The 13816-nt window shown below is 38.4% G+C and overlaps 1 protein-coding gene across 14 annotated transcripts in view; it reads left to right on the forward strand.

Annotated features, from left to right (window-relative positions):
* NCOR1 (nuclear receptor corepressor 1) overlaps positions 1–13816 on the forward strand; it is a 188020-nt gene that overhangs the window by 30551 nt on the left and 143653 nt on the right. For all 14 annotated transcript variants that reach the window (XM_008010473.3, XM_008010477.3, XM_008010484.3 and 11 more), the window contains one exon: positions 430–563. In XM_008010473.3, coding sequence (XP_008008664.1) covers positions 430–563 — 134 coding nt within the window. The remainder of the gene's footprint in view (positions 1–429; positions 564–13816) is intronic.

Genomic DNA, 13816 nt, shown 5'->3' on the forward strand with positions numbered 1-13816 from the left:
CAGATTGATTCTCTGGACTTCAGTTTCTTCATTGTAGGTGTGGATGTATTTGATTAGACTTCCATGACCCTTCTTCCAGCTTACTCATTATGAATTTAGTATTGGAATGCTTTTTAGGATTTCATATTGAACACATGAGTTTGAGATTTTACTGACGTGAGTAATATGGATTGGGAGTTATTGTAATTTGTTATTAGAGGAATGAGTCAATATAGATTAAACTTGAAATTTCATTTTGGATTATTTTTAATGATATACGGTTAAAATGTTGATTATTTTAAGGAGAAGATTATATCAATGAAGGATTGAAATAGTCATTGCTCTTTCTTTCCATACTTAGTGGTCCATAACTACCTTTATACTTGCTTTGATTTCATGATGCTGTTCAGTTTTTGGTTAACAACTGATGTATGATTATTTTAATACTAGGAGTTCGCAGTCCCTGATTATCGTTCCTCTCATCTTGAAGTGAGTCAGGCATCACAGCTTTTGCAGCAACAGCAGCAGCAACAGCTTCGAAGGCGACCTTCCTTGCTTTCAGAATTTCACCCAGGTTCTGACAGGTAATGAGGTTCCTTTTATGTTTCTATTTAGGATTATAACTGTGAAGTATACAAGTTTGTCATTATTTTATATTTTTACTTTTTATTAACCAAGCCATGACTGGTCATTTATAGTTTGCATTTTGAATTCTTTCTTGTTGGTTGGTTGCAGTAGTTAACAAGCTCTTAAAACTTGTTTCCATAGTTTCGCATTAATATTATGTAGTAGAAAGGCAGTAAACCCCCTGGTCACCTGTGTGTCCTTGGTTATGTTCTATAGACTTGGGCTGCACGTTAGAACCACCTGGGATGCCCAAGTCTCATCACAAAACACTTAAATCAATCTCTGGGGTTGGGCCCAGGCTTTATTTTATTGCGGAAGTTTTTCTGGTAATTCTGATTTGCAGCTAGGGTTTCCAATCACTGATGTCAACTCTTCAAGCTTTAGTTTTCCCTCCTATAGAAATGGAGATAATAGTGGCATTGTCCTCAACTGATAGTAAATATTCTATCAGATAATGTAGGTCCTGTAAAATGCATGGTGGGTTCTCTTTTTCCTCAGTGTCCTTACCATCTCTGCTTTCTTTTACTTCATTCTCATTCTGAAAGTTGTGTGTGTTTGTTTTTTTTGAGACGGGATCTTTGTAGCTCTGTTGCCCAGGCTGGAGTGCAGTGGCATGATCATGGCTTATTGCAGCCTCAGCCCCCTGGGCTCAAGTGATTCTCCCACCTTAGTTTCCCAGTCCAGGCAAATTTTGTAATTTTTGTAGAGATAGGATTTTGCCATGTTGAGGCGAAATTGAAGGAGTCTTGAACTCTTGAGCTCAAGTGATCCGCCCACCCCTACCTCCCAAAATAGTTAATTCTTTTTTTTTTTTTTGAAAAGGAGTCTCACTCTGTCGCTCAGGCTGGAGTGCAGTGGCATGATCTCAGCTCACTGCAACCTCTGTCTCCAGGGTTCAAGTGATTCTCATGCCTCAGCTTCCTAAATAGCTGGGATTACAGGTGTACACCACCACACCCAGCTGGTTTTTGTATTTTTAGTAGAGACGGAGTTTTGCCATGTTGACCAGGCTGGTCTTGAATTCCTGGCCTCAAGTAATCTGCCTGCTTTGGCCTCCCAAAGTGTTGGGATCACAGGCATGAGCCACTGCACCTGGCCAGGATTTTTTTTTTTTTTTTTTTGAGACGGAGTCTTGCTCTGTCGCCCAGGCTGGAGTGCAGTGGCCGGATCTCAGCTCACTGCAAGCTCCGCCTCCCGGGTTCACGCCGTTCTCCTGCCTCAGCCTCCCAAGTAACTGGGACTACAGGCAACCGCCACCTCGCCCGGCTAGTTTTTTTTTTGTATTTTTTAGTAGAGACGGGGTTTCACTGTGTTAGCCAGGATGGTCTCGATCTCCTGACCTCGTGATCCGCCCGTCTCGGCCTCCCAAAGTGCTGGGATTACAGGCTTGAGCCACCACGCCCGGCCTAGGATTTTTTTTTTAAATTGCGTGTGTTTAAGGCATACAGCATGTTGTTATGGGATATGTATAGATAATAAAAAGGTCACTATGGTGAAGCAAATTAACGTATCCATCATCTCACAAAGTTATTTATTTTTGCTTTTTGGTTTTTTTTTTTTTTTTTACTCTTATGGCTGGACCAACTAAAATCTACTCATTTATCATGAATCCCAGATACAGCACTGTATTATTACCTGTAGTCCTCATGTTGTACACAAGAACTCTAGACTTGTTCATTCTATGTATCTGCTACTTTACATCCTCTGACTTTCATCTCCCGCATTTTCTTTCCACCCTCTGCCCCTGGTAACTACTGTTACCACTGTTTTGTTCTCTTTGTATAGTTCCTTTTTTTTTTTTTTTTAAAGATTCCACATATAAATGAAATCATGCAATATTTTACTTTCTGTGTCTGGTTTATTTCACATAGCATAATGTTCTCCAGGCTTATCCATGTTGTGGAAGGCAAGATCTCTTTTTTTGGGGGGGGGTGAATAATATTCCATAGTATATATATACCACAGTTTATGATTCAATCATTGACAGACACTTAGATTGTTTTTATATCTTGGTTATTGTGAATAATGCTGCAATAAACATGGGAGTGCAGTTATCTTTACAAGATGGTGATTTCATTTCCTTTGGGTATATATCCAGAAGGAGGATTGCCGGGTCATATGGTAGTTCTATTTTTAATTTCTTTAGGAACTTCTATACTGTTTTTCATAATGGTTGTACTAATTTACATTACCACTAGCAGTGTACAAGAGTTCTCTTTTCTTCACACCCTCGTTGATATTTGTTATCTTTTGACTTTTTGGTAATAGCCATCCTAATGGGTGTGAGAGTATCTCATAGTGCTTTTAATATACAGTTCCCTGATGACTAATGATACTGAACATCTTTTCATATACTTGTTGGTGATTTTTATGTTTTCTTTTGAGAAATGTCTATTCAGGTCTTCTGCCCATTTTAAAATCAGGTTATTTGCTTCTCTGCTATTGAGTTTTATGAGTTCTTTATAAATTCTGGATATTAATCCCTTAGCAGATACATAGTTTACAAATATGTTTTCTGTGTCTACAGGCTGCTGACTCATTTTGTTGTTTTCAGAAGCTTTTTAGTTTGATCTAGTCCCATTTACATATTTGTGCTTTTGTGGCCTGACCTTTTGATATGCAAAAAATCATTGCCAAGGTCAGCGTCCTGGAGTTTTTTCTTGCAGGACTTTTATTGTTTCTGATCTTATATTTAAGTCTTTTATCCATTTCCAGTTGCTTTTTGTATATGGTGTAAACAAGGGTCTAATTTCGTTCTTTTGCATCTGGATATCTAGTTTTCCCAACATTATTAAAGAGACTACCCTTTCCCTATTGTGTTGCTGTGGTGCTCTTGTCAAAAGTTAGGCGGCCGTATGTTTAGATTTATTTCTGGGCTTTCTATTCTAATGATCAGTGTGTCTGTTTTTATGCCAATACCATATTATTTTGATTACTGTAACTTGGTAATACAATTTTAAATCAGGAAGTGTGATGCCTCTTTGTTTTTCTTTTTCAGAATTGATTTTGCTATTGGGGGTCTTTCATACACTTCCATGTGAATTTTAGGGTTTTTTTTCTATTTATGTGAAAAACGCCATTGGGATTTTAATAAGAATGGTGTTGAATCTGTACTGTATATTTCTTTGGGTTGTGTGTACATTTTTGCAACATTCTTCTGATCCATGAGCACATGATATCTCTTCATTTATTTGTGGCTTCAGTTTCTTTAATCAGTGTTTTATAGTTTTCAGTATACAGATTTTTCACCTCTTTGGTTAAATTTATTTAAATGTTTTTTAAAACTCTGTCATAAATTGTTTCCTTGATTTCTTTTTCAGTTAGGTTGTTATTTGTGTATAAGACTGCTGTTGATTTTGTATCCTGCAACTGTACTGGATTCATTTATTCTAACAGTTTTTTTTAAATGTGTGGAATCTTGGGGAACTTTTATATGTAGGATTGTGTCATCTGCAAATAGAGATATTTTTACTTTTTCCTTTCTGACTGGATGGATGCCTTTTATTTCTTTTATTATTATTATTTTTTGTTTGGTTGCTCTTGCTAGTACTTCTAGTACTATGTTGAATAGAAGCGTTTGCCACTGCTTCTAATCAACATAGTACTAGATGGGAAAAAGATCCCATCCTTACCTTTCATGGTATCTTAGTGGAAAATCTTTCAGTTTTTCCCTTTTGATTATGTTGTTAGTTGTGGAATTTTCCCAAATGGCCTTTATTTATGTTAAGGAACTTTCGTTTTCCTAAGCTGTTGAGTTTTTTAAGTCAAGAAAAGGTTTTGGACTTTGTTGAATGCTTTTTCTGCAGCAGTTAAGATGATGTGTTTTTTTTTTGTTTTTACTTCTCTTCTTTTTACCAATAGGATATTTTATATTGTCATTTTTTTCTTCTTGAATTTTTATTTCTTCTCCTCAGTAAAATTTTTTTGCTAACGTATTTATTTTTAATAGCATTTTACTTACTGATGACTCTCATATATTTCTGCTACAAATACATATAGAAATTTTGGGCCAGGCACTGTGGCTCACGCCTGTAATCCCAGCACTTTGGGAGACCAAGGCGGGCAGACCACGAGGTCAGGAGATTGAGACCATCCTGGCTAACATGGTGAAACACCATCTCTACTAAAAATACAAAAAAATTAGCCGGGCATCGTGGCGGGCACCTGTAGGCTCAGCCACTCTGGAGGCTGAGGCAGGAGAATGGCATGAACCCAGGAGGCGGAGCTTGCAGTGAGCCGAGATTGTGCCACTGGACTCCAGCCTGGGCGACAGAGTGAGACTCCGTCTCAAAAATAAATAAATAAATAAATAAATAAATAAAATAAATTTATTTGAATTTTCTGTGATTTTAGGCCCTGAGTGTTTAAAAGTTTTACTCTGGATTAAGTTATGACAATTAGTAGTAGTAGATCATTGAACAAAAAAGCATAAATATATGTATACATTTTATTACATTATTATTAAAAGCAAAAAGTAAAATCTTATTAAAAACATATCTTTTAATGAGAGAGGACTGGTTTCCCTTCCCCCAATTATTGTAATTTTTGAGTACTAATTACTGGAAACAAGCAGGCTTCTATGTGAATACTATTCCAATTTTTATTTTTTTTAAACAATGAATAATGTTCATATAAGTAGGTAGAAGTGGAATAAATTTTGTAGCTGCAATTTTACTTAATTATCTGAGTGCCTTCCAATTTCTAGACCAACAATCACAATTATCTGATGTCTAAAATTATTTTTTTGATCTTTCAGCTAAAATACAGTTTCTCCTTTGATACAAAAGCAAAGAATTAGAAACCACTTGGTTTGGGAAAAAGTTTGTTACCCATACTTTTGCCATTCTTTTTTTTCAGTATTGACATCATTATTTCAAATTGTTCTTTTGCAGTACTGGAGGTTTAGTTTTATTGGTTTTTCACTTTTTTTATTATCTAGGATAGAGGTTGCCAAACTAAGGCTAGTTAGCGCTGACCATATCCTGCCTGTCCTGTTTTTGTTGATCCCTCAAGTTAAGAATGATTTTTTACATTTATGTGTTAAAATAAATTTTATTTTGTATATTTGAGGTTTACATGATGTTATGGAATACACATAGTTTAGCCAATGAACATGCCTGTCATCTCACATATTTTGTTTTGGTGATGAACAGCTAAAATCTATCCATTTAGCAAAAATCCCTGATATAATATAATTGTATTAACTTTAGTTCTCATGTTATACATTAGATCTCTAGACTTGTTCATCCTACTCATCTGCTATTTTGTATCCTTTGACCTGCATCTCCTTATTTCCCCATCCCCAACTGGTAAACCACTGTTTCATTCTCTAGTCCTGTGTAATTGAGTGCTTTTTTTTTTTTTTCAATATTTCATATATAGGGGAGATCATGCAATATTTTTTTGTGTGTGTCTGGCTTATTTCAGCATGGTTTCAGCGTGGCCCATCCACGTTATGGCATATGAAAGGATTTTTTTCTTTTTTAAAGCTGAATAATATTTCATTTTATATACATATATATACACACACACACACACACATACATATATATGTATACACACACATATCACTTTTTTTTTTTTTTTTTTAGACAGAGTCTCACTCTGTCACCCAAGCTGAAGTGCAATGGTGCAACCTTGGTTCACTGCAACCTCCACTCCTGGGTTCAGGGTATTCTCCTGCCTCAGCCTCTGGACTAGCTGGGACTACAGGTATGTGTCACCATGCCCAGCTAATTTTTGTATTTTTAGTAGAGATGAGGTTTCGCCATGTTGGCCAGGCTGGTCTCGAACTGCGGACCTCAAGTGATCCACCCACCTCAGCCTCCCAAAGTGCACGGATTACAGGTGTGAGCCACTGTGCCTGGCCTGCACATTTTCTTTATCCATTCATCTGTCAGTGGGCTTCTAGGTTATTTCTATATATTAACTATTGTGAATGATGCTGCCGTGAACATGGGAGTAGAGATATCTGGTTGTTGTTTTTTTTCTTTTGAGATAGGGTCTTGCTTTACCACTCAGGCTGGAGTACAGTAGCATGATCATGACTCGCTGCAGCCTGGACCTCCCAGGCTCAAATGATCCTCCCACCACAGCCTCCCAGGTAGCTGGCACCACAGGTGCATGCCACAGTGGCATGTTAATTTTGTATTATTTATAGAGACAGGGTCTCACTATATCCAGGCTGGCCTTGAACTCCTGGCCTCAAGCGATCCTTCTGCCTCGGCCTCCCAAAGTCCTAGGATTACAAGCTCGAACCTCTGAGCCCAGCCCAGATATCTTTACGAGGTGGTGATTTCATTCCTTTTGAGTATACAACCAGAAGAGGGACTGCTGGGTCTATAGTAGTTCTATTTTTAATTTCTTCGGAACCTTTCATACTGTTTTCCATAATGGCTATAACAAGCTACGTTCCCACTAACAATATACTAGGGTTCCCTTTTCTCCATACCTTTGCCAACATTTGTTATCTTTTGTCTTTTGGAGAATAGCCATCCTTACAGGTGTGAGGTGAGATCTCATTGTAGTTTTAATTTGCGTTTCCATTGTGATTAGTGATATAGAGCGCCATTTTATATATCTCTTGGCCATTTTTGTGTTTCTTTGGAGAAGTGCCTGTTTAGGTCCTTTTCCCATTGTTTTCACTTCTCTTAATATATCACATTGATTGATTTGTGTGTGTTAAACCAGTCTTGCATGCCGGGGTAAATCCCACTTGCTAGTGGTTTGTAATCTTCGTGATGTGTTGTTGAATTCAGTTTGTTAATATTTTATTAAGGATTTTTGCATCAGTGTTCATTAGAGAGATCGGCCTCTAGTTTTGTTTTCTTGTGATGTCCTTGACTTAGATATCAACTTACATGCCATTGACTTAGATATGCTGGCCTCATATAATGTGTTGGGAAATATTCCCTCTAGCTCTATTTTTTGGAAGAGTTTAGGAGGAATTGGTAGATATTTTTCTTTGACTATTCAGTACAGTTCTGCCATGAAGCCTTCAGATCCTGGAGTTTTCTTTGTTGAGAAGTTTTTGATTACTTCTTCAGCCTCTTCATTCGTTATTGGTCTGTTCAGGCTTTCTACTTCTGCCTAACTCAATCTTGGTAGGTTGTATTTTTCTAGGAATTTATCCATTTCCTCTGGGTTATCCAATTTACTGACATATAATGGTTCATATAGTTCCTTATGATCCTTTTCATTTCTGAGGCATCTGTTGTAATTTCTTCATTTTCATTTTTTATTTTATTTATATGAATTCTAAGGTATTTTGAAATATAATTACCTTTATAAATTTCCTTTCTGATTTCAGCAATTTTATAAGGTACCTGATTTCCCATTTCAAAAATATGCTCACTGTTTAGGTTCTAAGATGATCAAAGATTTGAAATATAATATTTTTTTTTTTGAGACGGAGTCTCACTCTATCGCACAGGCTGGGGTACAGTGGCGTAATCTTGGCTCACTGCAATCTCTGCCTCTCATGTTCAGGCGATTCTTCTGCCTCAGGCTCCGATTAGCTGGAACTACAGGCACTACAAAAAAAAAATACTTTTTTTGTATTTTTAGTAGAAACAGGGTCTCACCGTGTTGGCCAACCTGGTCTCAATCTCCTGACCTCAGGTGATCCCCCCGCATCAGCCTCCCAAAGTGCTACGATTATAGGTGTGAGCCACCACTCCCAGCCTGAAATTATTATATAATACATTTCTTGGTTAAGTTTGGAGAGAGAATTCAGATTACTTGTCCCCTGATACCTAAAAAATATACAAAAATATTTATTTTTCAAAAAGGCTAAAAATTTACCCTTTTATGAACAAGGAAAGGCATATAGCTATTGTCAAAAACTTGGAAAAGTGGGATTCACAGAAAGAATTACAAGTATCTTGAATGACTTGGCCTCCTATTTTCTTTTTTTTTTTTTTTTTTTGAGACGGAGTGTCGCTCTGTCGCCCAGGCTGGAGTGCGGTGGCACGATCTCGGCTCACTGCAAGCTCCACCTCCCGGGTTCACGCCATTCTCCTGCCTCAGCCTCCCGAGTAGCTGGGTCTACAGGCGCCCGCCACCGCAACCGGCTAATTTGTTTTTGGTATTTTTAGTAGAGGCGAGGTTTCACCGTGTTAGCCAGGATGGTCTCGATCTCCTGACCTCGTGATCCGCCCGTCTCGGCCTCCCAAAGTGCTGGGATTACAGGCGTGAGCCACCGTACCCAGCCTATTTTATTTTTTTGAGACAGTTTCACTCTTTTTGCCCAAGCTGGAGTGCAGTGGTGCAATCTCTGCCTCCCAGGTTCACAGGATTCTCATGCCTCAGCTTTAAGAGTCGCTGAGATTACAGGTGCCTGCCTCCATGACCGGCTAATTTTATATTTTTAGTAGAGGTGGGATTTCACCATGTTGGCCAGGCTAGTTTCGAGCTCCTGACCTCAGGTGATCCGCCTGCCTCAGCCTCCCAAAGTGCTGGGATTACAGGCGTGAGCCACTGTGCCCGGCGAACATGAGTTTTTAGAAAAGAAAATTTTAAAAAAGCGGTATTGAAGAAAATAAGTTAGTGAAATCCTAGGATTTCTCATGAATATTCCTTGATTGGAGAACATTTAAATTGGTGGTGGTGAATGGTTTGCTTGAGAATTCCCATTATGCCATCCGGGTTTCTTAACAGCTGCAGAAAGGACAGTTGGGATGTGCCATTCTGTAAAGTGATGAGCCAGAACCCTCTGGAGTGGTCTACATGTCTGGCTGGTAGAGGGGGCCAGAGTCCTTAGCAAAGGCAGTTACAGCCCTAACCAAGATTTTTCCTCCTTTGCCCCACTTCCTTGCTCCCTCGGGTCGTAGAACAGTATATAGGAAGCCATACCCAGTCTCCCATTTGCAGAGAAGATGAACACATGCCAGAAAAAGTAGGAACAATCAAGGAGAACCTACCCAGACTATCCCACACCGAGAGAAAGGCTGCCACAATGTACCTGAGCAGGAGGGTGGGGAATGGCACAAACAAGGTGAATATATTCCTAGAGAAGAAAATTAAAGCAACACAGTGTGCCAAAAATAAAATCACCACGTGTAAGAAACATAAAGAGCATGCCTCGTAAGTGCTATGCACTATAAAAGAACTTAAATAATGAAGTATTCAAAAACCAAATGATGAGACAGACAAATGGGCTAAGTGTAGTTCAGACATTTGACTGCCCTCAAGATATAAAATGAGAAAGAAAAGGAATAAAGTAGATGTGGCTTAAGGTAAACCTTGTCTTAGAACAAAGTCTTGATATAATTAGAGTGAGTACAGAAGAAAAGGACAAAGATTAAGACAATTAGAACTTGTAGAGAAGACAAATAAAGATCATCCAGTATACTATAAGAACATGTTTTTGAGGTGGAAAACCTGATAAAGGAACAGTAACAATATTCATAATACAGAAATTCTGCATAAAGTTAAGGAAGAATTGATAGAATCTATAGATTGATAAAACACCTTGTTCCAGGAAAAATTTGTACAGAAAGAATGATCCCTACCAAGACAGATCATGGTTAAGGAATTAAATTGCGAGGATAACTAAAAGAATTAGGAAGTCAGGAAACAAAATAAATGCTCCACAAGGTGGAAGAATCAGGCTGCAAACGTCTATATAGCAGAATTGAGTGACTGAAGATAGTGGAGCAATAGCTACAAAGTTCTGAGTAAAAGAAATTGATATTCAAGAATGTTATACCAGACAGTTTAACAATAAAAGCAACAGGCAGATGTTCTTAGACATGAAAGCACTGAGCAATTATAGCATCTAAAACTGAAAGAGGCCGAGTGTGGTGGCTCACACCTGCAATCCCAGCACTTTGGGAGGCCAAGGCAGGTGTATCACCTGAGGTCAGGAGTTCAAGACCAGCCTCACCAACATGGTGAAACCCTGTCTCTACTGAAAATATAAAAAATTGCCGGGAGTGGTGGCACACACCTATAATCTCAGCTACTCTAGAGTCTGAGGGAGAATTGCTTGAACCCAGGAGGTAGAGGTTGCAGTGAGCCAAGATTGTACCACTGTACTGTTGCCTGGGAGACAGAGCGACACTCTGTCTCAAACAAAACAAAACAAATCAAAACAAACAAACAAACCTGAAAGAATTTCTTTTTTTTTCCTTTTCTTTTTGTTTTTTATTTTTTTTGAGATGCTCAGGCTGGAGTGCAATGACGCGATCTTGGCTTACTGAAACCTCCGCTTCCCGGGTTCAAGTGATTCTCCTGCCTCAGCCTCCCGAGTAGCTGGGATTACGGGCATGCGCCCTCACACCTGGCTAAATTTTTTGTATTTTTAGTAGAGATGGGGTTTCTCCATGTTGGCCAGGCTGGTCTCGAACTCCTGACCTCAGGTGATCCACCTGCCTCGGCCTCCCAAAGTGCTGGGATTATAGGCATGAGCCACTGCACCTGGCCTGAGAATTTCTTGATGACCGATTCCAGCCAAATAAAGAATGGATGCCATGGTAAGAGGATTGGTAGTAAGCCATAAACCCATCTTTTTTGTTTGTTTGTTTGTTTGTTTTTAAAGAGACAAAGTCTCCAAATTCCTGGGCTCAAGTGATCCTCCTGCCTCAGTCTTCTGAGTAGCTGGGATTACAGGCTCATGGCATTGTGCCTGACTAATTTTTTTTTTTTTGTAGAGACAGAGTTGCTATGTTGCCCAGACTGGTCTCAAAACTTCCAGCCTCAAGCGATCCTCCTGACTTGGCCCCCTAAAGTTATGAGAAACATGTGTGAGCCACTACATCCGGCAACCAGGGCACAGGAAAATTAAGAAAAACATTGAGTATGGAACATTCTCTTTTTATCAAGAAATCAGACTGCTTTAAAATTCTTTAAAATTCAAATGATAAAGTGTAGTTATTTAAATGTGTTTTGTAATTTTAATTTGTTTTAAAGATGTTTAAGGATGGTGTTACTAGATGACAAAAGTCAGTAAAATGGGGAACTTTACAAAGTTTGCAAGCCTACAGAGTTTTATTTTGTTTTGTTTTGTTTTTAAAGACATGAGTCTTGCTTCGTCGCCCAGACTGTTGTGTTGTGCAGTGGTGTGATCTTAACTCACTTCAACCTCTGCCTCCTGGGTTCAAGCGATTCTCCTGTCTCAGGTTCCCGAGTAGCTGGGACTACATGCGCACACCACCACGCCCGGCTAATTTTTGTATTTTTTGTAGAGACAGGCTTTCACCTTGTTGGCCAGGCTGGTCTCGAACTCCTGACCTCAAGCGATCCACTTACCTTGGCCTCCCAAAGTCTTGAGATTACAGGCATGAGCCACGGCATCCAACCCCACAAAGATTTCTTTATATGAAAATTTGGTGTTACGTTTTGTTTTGTTTTGGTTTGGTTTGGTATACCACATTTTATTTATCTATTTTAATCAGCTGATGGGTGTTTGGATCATTTTTACTTTTTGACAATTATGAATAATTCTGTGAACATTCATGTACAAGTTTTTGTTTGGACATATATTTTCCTTTCTGTTGGTTAGATACCTAGGAGTGGAATTGCTGGGTCATATGGTAACTCTATGTTTATTTAACTATTTGAGAAACTACCGGATCATTTTTGAAGTGTACCATTCTACTGGTGTTAATTTTAAAAGGCAAATGCATTAATTTAAAATGGAGATTTCATGCTTAGTTCTACCAGAACTCCTAATATTAAATTGTACTTAGCAAAGATTTTCGTAGTTTATTTAAATTTCTGAGATTTTATACATTATATATTTATTTATGGCTGAGTAGGTTTGTTCTTCTAAAAAGGATTGGCGGGCTGAAATGGGAAGTAGTCTGATTTCTAGATAGAAAAGGAGCATTCCATACTCATTGTTTTCTTAATTGTCCTGTTCCTTGGTTTCCTTAGTTTCTTCTCCAGTACTGGGTATGATATGTCTCACCTTCTAGCTTTGTTAAATCTCAGAGGCAGAGTTGCTGGAAATGAAATGTCATACTTGAAAATTATGCTTTTGTAGGTTATGTTCTAACTGAGGGGGCAACTGAGGGTGGAAGTCCAGGTAAGGCATTACTTGGGTAGATTACCTCTGGCCTTAGTGGAGGATGAATCTTTTGATTATAATAGCTTTGTAGTAAGCTTTAAAAGGTGAAGTGTGAGTTTTCCAACTTTGTTCTTTTCCAAGATTGTTTGGCTGTTTGTAATCCCTTGAGATTCCATATGAATTTTGTGATGAGTTTTTCTATTTCTGCAAAACAAGCCAATGGCATTTGATAGAGATTGCATTGAATCCACAGGTTGCTTTGTGTAGTATTGTCATTTTAATGACATTGTCTTCCAACATATGAATTTGAGATTTCTTACTATGTATTAAGTCTTTTATTTCTTCGAGCAATGTTTTGTGGTTTTCAGCGTTTAAAGTTGTAAGCCTCCTTGGTCAAATTTATTCCTAGCTATGTTCTTTTGGGTGCTCTTATAAATGTATTGTTTTTGTTTTTTTGAGACAGAGTTCCGCTATTTTTGCCCAGGCTGGAGCGCATGGCACGATCTCGGCTCACTGCAACCTCTGCCTCCTGGGTTGAAGTGATTCTTCCGCCTCAGCCTCCTGAATAGCTGGGATTGCAGGCATGCGCCACCACGTCCGGCTAATTTTGTATATTTTAGTAGTGATGGATTTCTCTGTGGTGGTCAGGCTGGTTTCGAACTCTCCATATCAGATAATCTGCCCGCCCCGGCCTCCCAAAGTGCTGGGATGACAGGCATGAGCTACCGCACCTGGCATAAATGTATTGTTTTTTAAGTTTCATGTTTGGATTGTTTAATGCTAGTGTGTAGAATACAACCGAATTTTGTGTGTTGATTTTGTGTCCTGCAACTTCGATGTATTTATTTGTTAGCTCTAATAGTTTTTTTTTGCCAGTTCTTTAGGGTGCTACATATGGAATCATGTTGTCTTGAATAAAAATGCTTATTCCTTTTTAATTTGAATACCTTTTATTTCTTTTTCTTTCCTAGTGTTCTGACAATAATTTCCAATATCATATTGAATATAAATGGTGAATGCAGTCATCTTTGTCTTGTTCCTGAAGTTTTCCACCCCATCATTTTTTGTGATGTCACTCTGAATTTTAAGATAATAGGATTCTATGTGTTGAATGAGATTTAAAATTTTGAACTATAATAATTTTTACAGAATTTAGCATTCAGGCCAGGTGCGGTGGCTCATACCTGTAATCTCAGCACT

Source organism: Chlorocebus sabaeus, chromosome 16, assembly GCF_047675955.1.
Source record: "Chlorocebus sabaeus isolate Y175 chromosome 16, mChlSab1.0.hap1, whole genome shotgun sequence".
In the NCBI taxonomy this organism is placed as follows: domain Eukaryota; kingdom Metazoa; phylum Chordata; class Mammalia; order Primates; family Cercopithecidae; genus Chlorocebus; species Chlorocebus sabaeus.